The sequence below is a fragment of the Diadema antillarum genome, unplaced genomic scaffold, assembly GCF_040938485.1.
Source record: "Diadema antillarum isolate AM-2024a unplaced genomic scaffold, OU_Dant_1.0 seq00000053_RagTag, whole genome shotgun sequence".
NCBI lineage: Eukaryota > Metazoa > Echinodermata > Echinoidea > Diadematoida > Diadematidae > Diadema > Diadema antillarum.
This window is the reverse complement of record NW_027271161.1, coordinates 1,575,001-1,591,345: the sequence shown is the minus strand read 5'-3', so window position 1 is coordinate 1,591,345 and position 16,345 is coordinate 1,575,001. Positions and strand designations below refer to the sequence as shown.

The 16,345-nt window shown below is 38.8% G+C and overlaps 1 protein-coding gene across 1 annotated transcript; it reads left to right on the top strand.

Annotated features, from left to right (window-relative positions):
- The first annotated feature begins 889 nt into the window (after positions 1–889).
- On the top strand, positions 890–15,793 carry LOC139725643 (superoxide dismutase [Cu-Zn]-like). Its single transcript, XM_071636735.1, is given in 6 exon segments — positions 890–1,130; positions 12,481–12,571; positions 13,469–13,538; positions 14,750–14,867; positions 15,682–15,750; positions 15,752–15,793. Coding segments are annotated over 6 exon segments (462 nt in total). The 5' UTR covers positions 890–1,058.
- Positions 15,794–16,345: the final 552 nt, after the last annotated feature.

The window sequence follows — 16,345 nt, the reverse complement described above, 5'->3', positions numbered from 1 at the left end:
GATGTACATGTTTGTCAACCTTACCTAAAGTCAAATCTGTTTGAACTATGTTATAAAAGAAATATCATAGTTGCTTCGACTTTTAGAAAATTTGACTTATAAAGGGAAGAAAATCAATAGAATAGGATAAGATAGAACAATAGAATAGCTAGAGAAGAGGACTTGAAAAGACCTTCGACTTCTGCGAAGTCGACTTAAGTAAGGTTGACTGTAGGCCCTTATGGTAAATTTAAACGCTATCAAAGCTCATCTGACATTTTAATTATGTTTTAGAATTCAGTATCGGTCTGTGGTGAAGGTCCTATGTCAGTTTATAATAACAAGGCTGCATACCCCTTTGAAGGTTATCGAAGAAAAAGAAGATAAAAACTGAAGAAGCAGAAGAAGAAAAAAGAAGAATGGAGAGAGGAATTCAAGAAGAAAATGATGATGAAAAGAGAAGAATGAAAAAAAGAAAGAAAAGAAAAACGAAGTGGAGGAGAAGAAAAAGCTGTGGAGAGCTAAAAATGAGAACTTCTGAGCATGGGATGACCGACCTCGGCGCTCCCCGCCCCTGCCCCGCCCCCAGCATTGGCCAACCGAGAGCATGCATGCAAAATTCTGACCCTCTCCGTCCTCGCTCGCCACCACTGTAGCAACGCGTACTGGATCAATCGCACAGATCAGAAGCACAGATTAGAGCCTACGTGTTTTTTTTTTTTTTTCGTAATTGTTAACTTCACAAACCTGTGTGATAAAATACGGAGAAGAACAACCATGACAAAGTTCGTGTTGAAATTTCCAAACCGTTTGTCAAAGTCCTCTAATTTGCACCCGATACGTACAATGTGTACTAACGAATGTACCGTGTGCAAAGACAGAGCAGCCATTTCGTCGCTACTCGGGTAAATTGGGCGCAGGATCGTCTACTGTACATCACAACTCGTCAATCGTGAATCGACCGCTTGGAATTTGGAAGACTTACCTAGCTTAGGCAAGGAAGACCTTCATCGAAATCACGGTACCGCAATCTTCAGTCCTGTAACTTTTGAGAACATCTTTATTTTTTATAGTGCGTCATGGCTGTTTCGGCTGTTTGCGTTCTTTCCGGGTCAGATGGAGTCAAAGGAACCATCAACTTTACTCAGGACGTAAGTGTATAGTGAAGATTTCCCATACCGATGCGTACTAGCCATGCGGCATGTGGGCGGGCAGGCGGGCAACGGGCGGCGCGCTATAGCGCTATCTGTGCATGCAAGAGAGCAAGGCCCTCGGTGCTCGGATCCGTAGACCGTAATTTTTCATCTGATGTTTTCGACAAATAATGTGTGTTTGATAAGGATGGGTCTGTTAACGTTGATATAGTCTAGTGTATAAAGTCCGCACTTAGAGATTGCGGGTAGAACTTTGTAACTTAGGTTATTTACTGTAAGATTTGGTCGTTGGAGTGAATGAAGGTTTACAAACAAACTTCACGACAGCTTAGTCAGCTCGGCCGTGACGGTGAGAACATGGCATGGCGTTTGTGCTAAAAAATAGGATCGTTGCAAATTCACTTGCCAGCTTGCCAAGGCCAGCTTGGCTTGTAAAAGAAACTCATTGTCGGTGAGTTAATGAATGGGTGCATGCCTGTCAAAGTATGAATCTCTTGCCCTATTTGCATCCATTTAGACTAGTGGGATTAACTAACCTGCTCTGCCGCGCCCATCGTTGCACCACATGGCCCGTTTTATATCGCGCGCGGTTACGTACCCAGGCATAGGCCTCCGCTACTGCACTATACCACCAGTGCATGCAGTGTGTTGTCTGTACACGGTAGTTTCACAACACGGCACACATGCAGTTATGTAACACATTTGTATACGCAGCCCAGGCAGCAGTCGCTGTGAAAACGCGCTTGTGCACCAAACAGTTGTCAGGTTTCTATTGATGTACAAAAGAATTCCACAGGTGCACTTGTGCCTTTGATGATCGATGTTCCAAGCTGCCGTCTTGCTGAGCAATCTGAAGATTCATTTTGAACATTATTAACATAAATGTTTGCAATAGGCATATTTTGCTTGTTTATTTATGAAATGAAATGAAATTTCACTTCATACAAGCATGTAAAACAAAAGTCAATTCCGTTCAGAAATTGCGCAAAAGTGTAAATCATAGCTGTATTAATCATGTGAAACTGTTTAAAACTGTACCATCCTGGAAAGCTGGTTTTATCACTTTTCGACTTAATTTCCCCAAATGAAACTAACATGTAATATTATCTTCAAACAAGTATACAAGTAATTCTTTATTGAGAGATATATTGTATGTCAGATTAGTGCCTGCGTATGCCCAGTCGAGTAATTTTAATCTTCATTTCAGCATTTTCCCCTTCATTTTTGTTTGCGCATCCTCGTGTCTGTACCACCTAGCTTTTATAAGAAGGGATAGTGAAAAGTAATTACCATCACAAAGACATATCTTCCTTTGAAAGTGGCTGGTGATTATGCAATTAGACACGAGTCAATTGTCTTCGTATCAGCGCGACAGATCCTGTTTGGCACATGCTTCAAATATTTTTGAGCGGCGGCTTTGAACATACACAGTAGATCAAAGGGAGTATAAACTGTTGTAATACTCCATCTCTTCAACCTCCTTGGCGCAACTGGTGACTGGGCTGTGTATAGTTAGCAGTTATGTAACTACATGTAGCATTTGCTTCTTTTAATGGCTGTTAGATTAGTCAGAGTTGTGGGATTTATAATACTAAATACAGCACAGCTACTGATTTGATATCTCATGACTTTTGTTCTGTAGCATAGTGTGGGCCTAGGCTCTTACACTGGACAGCAAAAGAAAGTAGGCCATACCACTTCTGTCAAAGGCGGCACACAAAAATTCACCCCCTAGAATAGAAAAGCAATAAACAATTTTTGGACACTGGCGTGCTGCAATGCCCCTTACTAATCACATACTGTAAAAGTGGTTATTTTCGCGCGACTAATTTTTCGCGCTTGGCCGGGTAAGAAGAGTTTGGCGTGTTTTTAATTCCGCGGAATCAAGACATCATGCACCAGAACATATGGCAAGCAAAAATATTTGCATGCTTTTATTTTCGCGCTAGTTTCTGGAAATGCGCGAAAATTTCCACTTTTACAGTACACATATTAAAGCAAGTGAATGTCTTCATAACAAAGAAGAACTTGACATGCACAGCATCTTGGTCACTGTGCTGAATCAAAAGTCCCACACAAAAGCACGCAAAAATGGCCACTGAATGGACAGCATTTTTTAACAACCAATAGCATTGTAAGTCAAAGTGAACACCTGTTTTGTCAAAATGATGTTAATGAGTGTATTCTGTATTTAGGGATGCTATCCTTCCTGATTATGCTAAGTCTCAGAATAAAAGCAGTGAGCTCTTTAACGTAAAGGCCCCGTTACAGTACAGCGAATGCCCAACGAATGCCCAACGTATAGATGTCCAATAAATTAAAAAAATTGAAGATATGTTAACATCCATTGGTAATACTAGAATAGTTCGTAACATGCTTGGCGTTCTTTGTATTCATTAGCTATTCGTCGGGATTCGCAGAGATACGCTGGAGCCGATTTTATTTTTTAAACATGTCCAAAATCTCCAGCGTATCTCTGCGAATCCCTATGAATAGCTAATGAATTCAAAGAACGTCAGACATGCAAACTGTCTTCACATTTTCGAATTCGTTGGGCTTTCGCTTGGCATTCGTTGGGCATTCGCTGTAGTGTGACGGGGCCTTTAGACGCTTTGGTTGTTTAATAGCACAGAGCAATTTTGGTTGTTCGCACAGAGCATTACTTTACTCTGGTCTAAGCAGGCTTCCATCAAGAAAATTACTGTATGTCAAATGTTGTTGACAAATGAACAATGATTAAGGGCCACAGTGGGATGCTTGAGGCAGGTGAAAGTCATCGAGCAATTACAAGACGTTTTGGTTGTTCGCACAGAGTAATTTTAAACTTGTCACACAGTATCAGGAACATACACATTATTATTCAAAATTGATGTTTGTGACTGCTTTTTTTTTTCGTTCTGTGACATTGATTTTTTGCATACATGTAAAATTTGTAAGGCTCACTCTGTTTCATTTTGTGACTTTTGATACAGTGACCAAAATGCTGTGCATGTCATTTTTTTCTTTGTAGTAATGCTACATTTTGTTATTAAAATGTACTTGCTATTGTGCATGTGATTAGTAAGGGGTGTTGTAGCACACCTGTGTACAAAAATTGGTTTTTGTTTTTTTCTTTCTGGGGTGTGAATATTTGTGTGCGGCCTTTGACAGAAGTGGGTACTTTCTTTGGCAGTCCAGTGCAGTACATTGTATAGGCCCTAGCCTCTATGTTCAATTAACAGTGATTCGTTAACATAATTAACCATTTGGCTGTTAAAGTGTTTACAAAATTGTATCCTGTTTGTTCTTTCTGTTCAACAAACATAGCTCTGTTTTTATATCCCTTGCAAATTATTTCTTGTCCTCTGATTGGGCATTCCAAGTGACTAAAACCATATTTCAAGCTAGTCCAACTATTACTAGTAGAAAAAATTCATTATGCTGCCATGGCGCATATTTAGTGCGTGAGACACCACATCACAGTATGCTACATATGGTTTTCCACCAACGCGCTGTGTTTACACTTCGCGAGGAGACATGCAGTCCATGCATACTCGCACACTACATTGTACATTTATTTTGTATTTTACATTGTAATTTGTGTGTGGAAAAAGAAAAAAAACTTTATACTACCGTATACATGTATATTGCTCAACAGCCTACTTTTATATTTTGCTGTTTCAAATAAAATTCATTGGGAGGGATATACAGTAAATCAGATATGATAACCAGTCTACCAGGCCATTGTTCGAGGTTCTGGTTAAACTGTGTGCCTTCAGTGACTTCAAAAGTGTCTACGATGGTTCAGGCTGCGCCCCTCATAAAACAGTAGTGAAGTCACCTCATGCTTACGATAGTTTCAACTAGAACCTCTCAGGCCTGGTATCAATGATGTGATGGCACTTTGAATTCTCCAGCGACAGTCTGCTGTTAAAAACATTGTAATTGTTCATTACTTCCAAACTGTAAAGCAAGATACAGTGTATTATATTGGCATGATTCCATGAAATTTTACTCCCTTTTTTTCATGGCATGAAATTTTTGCGAGCTGGCATTAGCATTCAATGCATGTATTCTACAGTAGACAAGAATTTTTGCTTGAATTTTTTGTTTGGGGAATCTTGGCTTGCGAAATTAGAATGATGCAAACATTTCTGGTTTTACACTGTTACAGTACTGGTATAGTTAATTTTAAATCTAAAGATTAATGTACAGCATCTGAACATGGGCAGTCAGCTTCACTTTCAACTCTCAATAACTTTTGAAATGGTGATGCAACTGCTTTGAAAGTGAGCATTAGTTGTTTATAGAATGTGTTAATAGACCTTGATCAATTTCAGCTTACTCTGATTATCTCTTCATTGAACTGTTATATTTTGTCATTCTGTTGCAGGGCCCCGTAGGATAACAGTGTGTAAACCACTGATAGGGCTACCCTGGGTAAAGAAAACTGAATAAATAAATAAATAAATAAATAAATTGATGTACAATTTTGCTCTGAAGTTTTCTGTTCCTTCCCCCCCCCCCCCCATTCATTGTGCAGAGCACAGCCCCTATACAGACACTATACTTCAGAGCCTCTTTTCGTTGCACAAACTTTTCCAGAATGTGTGCTTTCTTTCCAATATTTACAATGTACAGTAGATACAAATATATTGTACGTTAGAAGAGTTGCATTTGAATTAAGTGTGATATCATTCTTGAATAGTCTCCTCTTTCAGAATCTGTCTTTAACTAAGAATCCATGTCTGGCAACTTTTTGTTGTTGTTGTTGCAGGATCACATAATACTGCATACGCCATATATTTCGCGGGGGTTTTATTTTCGCGAATTTCGCGAGTCGGGAGCTACATGTATTCGCGAAATTAACAACACGCGAAAAAATTACCTTCCAAAATGAATCCCTTGCCTTGATGATACGAACATTTCAGTACTAGTATACCATATGTCACGGCTTACTGAACAGACCATACTGGCTAAGCTTGTTTACGCACGTCCACGTCTACAAAATGTACTTACGAATACTGTAGAGAGCCAATCCATTATCGCAAGGGGACCACTCGTCAGAAATCTAGGGGACCACTCGTCAGAAATCTAGCGCGATGGACTTAACCACTTCAAAAATGTTGAATTCTAACTTACTAGTTCGCAGAGTTTGGCAAGTCTTTTTCATGCAGTGTATAACTAGTATCATTCTTATTTGCTAGTAAGTTGAAAATTCACACTTTCTTTGCCACTTCATATTTTCTCTGGTCCCCCAATTGCGAATTTAATCACTCGCGAAAATGTGTGACAGCGGCAATTCGCGAAAATGTTTGCGAAAATTATAGCGTATACAGTATGTGAAACATTTTCTCTTCACACCTAAAGTTTAAAGTTGTGAGGGACCTGAATCTGAACCTGGTGACTTGATTTCAACTCAAGTGCTGAGAGCTTTGAATAATTGAAGGCATAATTTACCATTTGCAGATGAAATTCAAACCTGGCATTAGTGCTTTGAAATAGTTCTACAAATGATTTAGGGGCAGAAACAACCACTGCAAAAATTTAAATACGTGTATTGTTAAATACACAAAATGTGAACAATAGTTATACAATTGTAGTAAGAATGCTTCCAGTTAAACCATCTTCAGTTGTGGTTTATTGAGAAAAATACTGTTATCTCCTTATATTTTAGGCTTTATTGTGAACATTTTATATGGTAGGATGTTTTGTGATACAACAAACCTACACATACAGTACACGTACATGTATGCATCAAATGTGATATCTTGAACATTTTTAAAATCACTGCTTCCAAAGGTAAACTGGATTACGGTACATGTAATCTCCAAGCCAGCCAGGACCACTCATACAAAGTCTACGTACAAGTGAAATATCTTCCATGAAATGTGCAAAGTCATGGTGGCGCAAGGAGACTGTACACAAGGTGTTCTGAAGGTCAAAGTGCATTCATTGTGTGGGTACACTGTTTAGCTTTGTTTTGTTAGGCATGGCAGAGGTGCCACGGGTGGGTCTATTTTTTTTTTTGGGGGGGGGGGGATGGGGAGGGATGTGTTGGGATGAGGGTACATGTAGGTATTTTATTAGTGGTTTAAAGGGTGTGTACAGTTCTGGTCGAGGTGAAGATTTAGCTTTTAACGTCTGGTGAGATATTCAGAAACCACTCTATGAGATGTCAAAGAGCATGCAGTTCTAAGGGATATCAAAAGTTTATTCAATGAAAATCGGTTTTGAAATGGCTGAGATATCCAAAAACAAGGTGAAACAAATAGATACTAATAAAGTTGGGGCATGTCGCCTTTTATTATTAGCACTTTTTTTGATATCTCAGCCATTTGAAAACCAATTTTCATCAAATAAACGTTGAATCCTTCTTGAAATTACATGCTCTTTCATATTTCATAAGAGGCTTTTCATTATCTCACTTAGGAATAGTCAAAACATGAATCCCTACCTCAACCAGTACTGTACAGTCCCTTTAAAGATTTGGTTCAAATTCTGCTGGTGGGCAATTCTGTGGCATGTAATGGTGCATATGTATTTGTATATTAACAGTGTGTATTTTTATTTCTTGAGTCAAAATCATGTGTAAAACATACTCATCCTTCCCAGCTTTAAGATAAAGGAAAGAATGAATACGATTCAACAAATATTAAAGTTGCCATGGTTGGATAATAGTAACCTCACAAACAAAACAAAACAACTGTATAACAAAACAATGTCTTCTAACAAAAAGTGTGCAAAAATGTAGTACTGCAAACAAAGTGTTACATTGATTTCTGTTATGCCATATGCTGTATGGTATCATGACAAATGTTCCTGCAAATACAGTACTATGCAGTTCAAATGGTATTTTTTTAGCTAGACCCCCCAAAAACGTGGTTAGTATTAAATGATACGGTTACAGTAGGAACATTACATTTGTCCAGAGTAATTCTGCAAGTCATATCACCCCTTTGTAATTGAAATTTCACATGACCACTCAGTCAGACCGCAGTGCGATGAAAAGCGCTCTTGTTAATTGTACTATACATGCGGAACAGAAGCTTGAATATGTAATGAGCTACATGTACACTGTACATGTACATATTGTACAACACCTCGCCATTTCGCAGCTCATTATCACACTCAATACACCAGGTAAAAATGCTGATGATATGAAAATAGAAGAATTCTTCCTTCTCATTATATATTATCCATACAAAATCAGTTCCCATTTACACAACTATGTATGGAGGAAAATCAGTGTAGTTCATGACACAAAATATGTTGTGACAAAAGAAAGTAGAGTCATCAGGGCAGCAGAATACTATGATTTTTGCAGAATTGATATTAAAAGTAAAAACTGATGATACATGTACTCCATTATTGATTTTCCTTTAGACTGTAGAAGTCAAGAGTTTTGCTTGATTGATTTTTTTTTTTTTTTTTACACTGATGAGCTCAAAAATCGTATTCACAGGTTCTTGCTGTGCAGTTGTCAACCCTTTCAAAATGTGCAGAAAAAATTGTGAAGATACGTGTACACTTTGTATTTTTTACGGGTTGTAGAATTTGCACTAATCAGAAGGAGCATCAAATACACAAAAATTAAATTCATACCTCCACATTATGTTAAACTGGATATTTTCACATACAGTATTTTTATTTTGCAAATTTCATGAAAGCCAGGATTTGCAAAATTAAATTATACACAAAATTACTTGTCAGCACTACTTTGTACTGTATGCATGCACTGAATGTCATTGGAAATTTGAAACAGTTTCATGCTGCAAAAAAGACTGTCAGCTTCCCACCCCCTCTCCAACACACACATGTGCACTTCAACAAGGTGCATGCATGAATTTATCAAGTACTTGTAGATAATTTAATTGCACAACCTCATGGGTGTACCTAGGAGAGAAAGAGATGCCAGCATACCGCCTGGTAGTATGCAACACCTTTGCGGGTACTTGTACCAGCACAAATTCACCAAGCTCTTTCCTGAACATGCTCTTTTTACAGTGGATTTCAAAGTAAGGTCTGTCAATTGATATGAGCCACGTGCTTCTGTATTATACACTTTAATACGTAGTGCCCCTTTGTTTCACCCTGTGCGTTTGGTATCCCCATCCATACAGTGTGGTAGTTTCCATGCCAGGTGATGCTAGAATTAACATTGTATGTGTGTACTGACATGATCAGGGGTCGCACTTAACTTTTTTTTGAACTAGCCAGGCGGACTACTTAGAATCAATTTTGACACTGAAGCAATATTTTGGCTCGCCAGACGGACTAGTAACTTCAGAATTTTATGATTTTTAGCTAGTCCGACATGATTTTGGGTGGCCAATGGCCAGCGGACCATCGCCAATTTCGAACCCTGAGTACTTATACAATGTTATTTCTAAATGTGACCCTGCATCACAAAACCAACAGAAAGTTGGCAGACATGGATTTTCAGAGGCAAATTCTTGGAAGAGCATAATGATAATATATCATTGAAATTGACTCTCCTAAACCTATACCAGTACTGGAAAGAAAACACACATTCTGGAAAAGTGTGTAGGCCTACAGGCTGTACCCAGAAAGAGGCTCTGCAGTACAGGGTCTATTAAATCTTTTCATCTCACCAAGCTGTGCTACAGTTGTAGCTGTGCAATGAATTGAAAGGGGAGGGGGGGGGGGGGGGGGGGGGGGAGACAGCACATAAAACACTTTAGCAACAACAATGAAGGGATTATCAGATTGAACAGAAGTGAGCAAACTCTCTAAACACATTCTATCTATTGATAATCCCAACTTTCAAGACAGCATCATCATCCTTTCAAAAGTTATAAATCAGAGTTGGATGTGAAGAGTGTGTAAAGGAATTTAAAGAAATGAAAAGGGGCCTCTGTAGAAGACATTATGTAATCTAGTCATACTACATGTACATGTGTTTTCTACAAAGTAAGTGTTTTAGAAAAACTGCTGAATTTTCCATTTAATAAATAATCCAAAACGTCAGAATAATGTAGAAGAAGAATTTGCTCTTTTAGAAAGTGTGAAAAAGTCAAGATTGACTAGGTGGACCCTTTCACCTACAATGTACATCTTCATGTAAAATCATGGTGTGCAACTTTAGTTCATTTTGTGATGCACAGTCACACATAGACGTTTCAATGTACAATGTACCAGTAATGAAACGCATGCATTAAATCACTGCACTTTGATTTGTGGGTATGTAACCCATTCCTCTTTGTTTATGTGCCCTCAACCAGAATTTTTCAACAGTATGTCATTGAAATGGTCAAATACCGATAATGAAGATTGCAATTTACATATTATGTACAATGTACATGTGTAGTGTACATTTTTACCTCTGCCAGCATTAAACATTTTTACCTCCGCCAAGGAAGGAGGAGGTTAAGTGATCATTGGCGTTGGTTTGTCTGTTTGCAAAATAACTCAGAAAATTGTGTACGAATTGATATCAAACTTGCATAAAAAATTGATACTAACACGAGGAATACGGTACCTCATTCAATTTTGGTAGTGATCTGAGAATTTTTATGGATTTTTAAAGGATTTTTCATCTTTTGGCATACAAAAAGGTCAACGAACTTGGGGGTTCAAGCTGTGCGTACTGGAGCGCGTGCTCTGCTCGGCGCCGTGCAACGACGTAAGCAAAAGGCTTCTACAGTTCTATTTTGGGAAAATGCATACATGTATGTAAGGGTAGAAATGAATTGCTGGCCGGCTTGGCGGAGGTCTGTGCTCTCCGAGTGCTCTTATTGTGCAATTGTACGTGTCCAATATGAACAATTATGTAGAAACATTCTTATACAGGTACCTTGTGGCATGCTGCTGAGTTTGAATGGATACGATGTAGGTACTCGTGTATCACATGTGAAACACAACTGATCTTTATCAGTTGTTCTGTATTTTATCCCATGACTGTTAAAATCTCCTTCTCGCTCCCTCGACATGTACAACTTTCCTTGCTTTTAAACACACACGCACACAGATGCACACACATACTCTGTACATTGTACTGGCATATACACATAGAAACTTGAGCTTTCTTCCTTGTCCCCGGCATTTGGCCAATCCATTTCTCATACAGTAGCTGTCCCTGCCAGCAGTGGTAATTTGCCACCAGCCAGCAATTAGGGTTCAAAAGCGCATAATTTTCTGATGCTGGAGATGGGCCGAACATTTGTCATCAGACTGATTGTTTCTTTGCCTTTCCCAGACAACCAGTGTAGTGTACACATATATCTTTGTAGCTGTACAAATAGGTACTGTGGGTGTGTTTATCAATCACTTCTGGCACAGACTTATAGAGATGATATAGTAGTGGTTGAGTTGAGAATTCAGCTTTCAACTTTTTGCGAGATACTAAGAAACCACTTTGTGAAATGCCAAGAAGTGTACAATTTTGAGTGGAATCGAATTTTTATTTGATTAAAATTTGTTTGAAATGGATGAGATATCTAAAATCCATCGCCATCCAGCGCCATCTCAACTGAAACTGTACCACCCAAACAGTTAACAGAGTGCTGCGAATGTACACGGTGTATATTACTTTTTTTTAACCACTTGCCCATTTAGGTAAGCAGATTTATGAATTGTTGCAAAGCACTCACCTTAACACAAATTTTTACTTGCCTCATAAGAAAGTCCAAGAATATCAGAAAATGAAATAAAGAAATCACTTGTTAGGCAAGGGGTTGATTTAAAGCACAATCATTTGAATAATCATCACACATTGATTCAGATGCTTAAACACATTGGAGTAACAAACTTGGTGTGATTGGGGTTTCTGCATGCAGTTGGAAAGTGGCTGAAATGAAATCAAAGTGCATTGCATCACTAAACAGTCATTATATGTATTCTGTATGGTTGACTTTGTGGGTTTGAAGGGGAAAAAGTGAATAAAAGAGTGGCTTCAAAATTTTGAAGTCATTGTGAAAGGCATTTATAGCTCAGACTTGCCCACGCCTACCACTGGCAAACTACACAGAGACTATCTCTGCTCCTCAGGTTAAATCAGGCACTGGAGCTGCACAGTGACAAGGTCTCCCAGTAGACTCACGACAGAGTTGATTAAAGCAACAACTCCAGAAATGCAATCAGTTCTGTCTTTTTTCTAAAAATGATATTTCTGTTTGTTGTTTTTTTATTTCAAATTTCTTTTTGAGTTTGCACCTTAGTGGATAAAACAAATTTCCCTAATCCTTCCCTATGAAATACATTGTAAGCAGCAAAAGTCACAGCTGACAACTTAAGTAATAACCAAATGCTGATTCCCCCCCCCAAAAAAAAAAAAAAAAAACCGGGAATTCCCCCAGGACTAAAACCTATTATGTCATGGTTTCTTTCAAATGATTTTGAATTTTAGGGAGATCAGGTGATTGTACAGGGGGAAGTAACTGGACTGGTTGCTGGAGAACATGGCTTCCACATTCACGAGTTTGGAGACAACACCAATGGTGAGTACCGTACTATCCCAAATTTTTCACCCTTTAAGATAGATTTATAATTTTTCCATGCAATGCAACATGTTGACCTGTGTAATGAAGGGGGAACGGGATATACAGTATGCACCAACCCTTTTGCTGATATGCACAAGGCTTGCTCCAAGAAAGTTAATAGAGAATAGTGTGATTAAACATTTAGTGCTTCTCATTTTTCATTGCATTTATTATTCCCCACCCCCCCCCCCCCCCCCCCACACACACATACACATAGTATGTACAGTATAGTGAAGGAGGTATCAGGAATAATGTGGACGTCCGATGGCCAATCAGTCCATGACAAAATTTGGTTGATCAAACTACTCCCTCAGTTTTTGAGCAATTTGCCAAAAATGTGGCACAATATCCACAAAATTGACCTTGATTATAGATACAGGTAGATATGCAAGACACCTTTTTCATCAGTATTGAGCAGTGTGTTGCCATGTCAACAGCAAATTTTCATAAATTATACCAAAATGTGGAGCAGACTACTCCGTCAGTTTTTAAGCGATAAAGCTGACATCCGGCACATGTGGTCAATGTAATGTGTCGTAATACAAGACCCTTTTTTTTTTCTTCCTTTTTTTTTTTGTGAGTGCTGAGAAGTGCGTTGCCGTGGCATCAACTTTTTTTTTTGTTGTTGATACAAGTCAAACAAAATTTTGTGGATTGAACAGGGTTTTCATTTTTAAGCTTCTAAGTTGGAGATTGGGACACTAGATCGCAATTGTATGTAATTGTGGGAGAGACAATAACGGGACTTTTGAGCACAGTGCAAATCGACTAGTAGTATTACAAATTTGTATGAAATATGCCATGTATCATAGTGCCTGCATCGATTGCATTTCATTTACTCTCCTCATAACACAGGATGCGTATCTGCTGGATCTCACTTCAACCCTGAGAAGAAAGAACATGGAGGCCCTTCAGATGAAAACAGGTAGAGTCAAACTTGCCTTAGTGGCCACCTGTCTATAGCAGCTACCTGCCGTATGCAGCCAGTAAGAGATCCTTCTGAGAAAAAGGCTCTGGAGGATTGAGCTTTGTAGACACCAATTTTGTTTCTGGGAGTAGATTTTCACCTGTGTCTAGAATAGTGACCATAGTGTTTTTGTTGGGGTTTTTTTTTCGCAGAAAACAATTCATCCTTGTTGTAGATGGTGATTGGCTATCTATAACGACACTATTGCACCACTGTCAATGTAATTTACAGGTGCACTTTGCTATGAAATTTCACTTTTATCACTTATGTCCTCGTCTTTTTTCTTTTTTAAGCGGGCAATCCTGTAATCCTTTCAAAAGGAGATAAAGAAATGAGAAATACAATGTACATTGTACTATGGACAAGGCTGTCTAATGGCACATTCATCTTTGTGTGTGTGTTTGGGGGGAGGGGATGTTTTTGTTTGTTGTCTACCAAATTGGTTAGGTGTTCTCCACCATGTTTTTGTGCACCTGAGGCTGCTCATGATGAATAACTTCTTACCTACATTGATGCAGTGCAATGAGAAGAATTTCATATTCTGAAGCAGTCTCTTATCATATGATTGACAGCTTGTGCAACTTATTGTATGCTGATCAGTAGCAGGGTGAGCTGTACAGTACATTCATAACCCAGAGATCACTTTCCTGTTCAATACTAGTTAGTTGAATATTGCATCTGCCAAGGAAGGAGGAGAGTATGTGATCATTGGGTGCTTGTTTTTCTGTTTGCAAAATAACTCAAAAAGTTCAGAACGGATTTGAATGAACTTCCAGGAAAAGTCAAGAATGACGCAAGGAACAGATGATTCAAAATTGATAATGATCTGGGAATTTGTGTAGGTTTTTGAAGGATTTTCAAAATCTTTTTAGCAGATATTGTCAATGAACTTACCTAGGAATTCAAGCTGTGCATACCTTATTTGAGGTTTGCATACGTATGTAATATGCACTTTACAGTGCTTGCTCTGTTCGGGCGAGGCGCCATGTAGCTGGAAGCTGATGATACAAACAAAAGGCTTCTATATTGGGAAACTGAGCGATTTTAAGCATGCGTATATAATGGGTGAAAATAAGCTGCTTAGCAGAGGTCTACGCTCTATGAGTGCTTTTTAGCTACAGTTAGTAACATTTATTCCTCTCTTTTTTTCATAACGTGTTTATGTAAAGACATGTTGGCGATCTGGGCAACATCACAGCAAATGCGGATGGAGTGGCGAAAGTGGACATGACCGACAGACAACTCTCGCTGATTGGCGCCAAGTCCATCATTGGTCGTTCAGTCGTGGTTAGTCTCATGAGATGTTCCTTACTGATCAGTTCATATGGCGAGCAGACTTTCATAATGTACTCCATGATTTGGTGACAATACAGTGCACTCCCATTATAATGAATATGGTTATAACAAAATTACGGTTACAACAATAAAAATCCAGGTTGCAAAGTTATCAGCTCTAGGTGTTTTTATTGTTTTTTTTGTTCGGTTATAATGAAATTCCGATATAACAGAAGAAAACAGGTCCCGAGGACTTCGTTATAACGCGAGTCCACTGTATACCGAGATGGAGCACCTGTTCAGACCTTGAGAGTCCATGAGTGAAATGGGCATCTTCATGGTAGGAGAAAAAACAACAACAAAACATTGAAAAATGAAGCAACCAGGATCTAGAATCTATCTCGTAATTTCCCCATGTTCACCATGCAGATAGCTTTACATGAGATCTGTGTGAATGCTGCAATGGTTATACATTTGTATTCAGTGGTTACTTCATTGTAACTATTTACAGAATTTGTTTAACACATATTTATCTTGTTCTTGATATCGTCTCTTTTCATATTTTCATCATAATTCTTTTTAATAAAGGTTGAACACATTTTCAATTTGTCATAATTCCTTACATTATGTAGTTATATCTTGTTCGCATAACCTGATAATGGCAATGGAGTGAAACTTTACTCCAAACAAGTTGAATGTCAGTGGCATAGGTCAAGTTTTGGTTATTTCACTGTTTAGCATTTCATGCCTTTCCCCCCTCCCCCCCCCTCCCCCCCCCCCCTCCCCCCCCCTCCCCCCCCTCCCCCCCCCCCAATGCATCAATTAGGTGCATGCCGATAACGATGATCTTGGCAGAGGGGGATTTTCCGACAGCAAGACAACTGGCCATGCCGGCGGGTCGCCTGGCGTGTGGTGTCATCGGGATCAAGAAGGCCTGACCTATCTGCGGGGCTTTAATCATGACTGTTCTCGGAGTAAAGTGACTGCAAGCTTTCATCATTGCATAGGAGTAATTGTATTATGTACATGTCTGATAACTAAAATCCCTTTTGCCAACTAGTCGAGTATCAAAGAGTTCTTGATGGTCAAGGAGAAAAACAAAGCAGAAGAAGCAAACAGTGTTCACTTTGCTATGGCAAGATTTGATTTCAATAGCAATACCAAGTTTGTAATTCAGCTCACGTGTTAAATGCCTAACAAAACTAGGAGAGAAAGATTAATCCTGAAAAGCACAAAATATGGTGTGCGAAGAAGACTGGCTCTGCCACAAGTTCCTGCTCATCAGTTTAAACATAGACAGCCCCATGTAGATATGTGTTTACTCGGGGGCCACAAAATGATGCAAGCATTCAATATTCACTTTTTTTCGTGCACATGATTTCACTGCCTATGTAACATCTTCTAGAAAGGCAAAACAAGATTGAAGGGTTTCAATACAGGTGTACCGGGTGTATATATTTGTATTTTGTTTCCTTATGTGTTACTCAGAT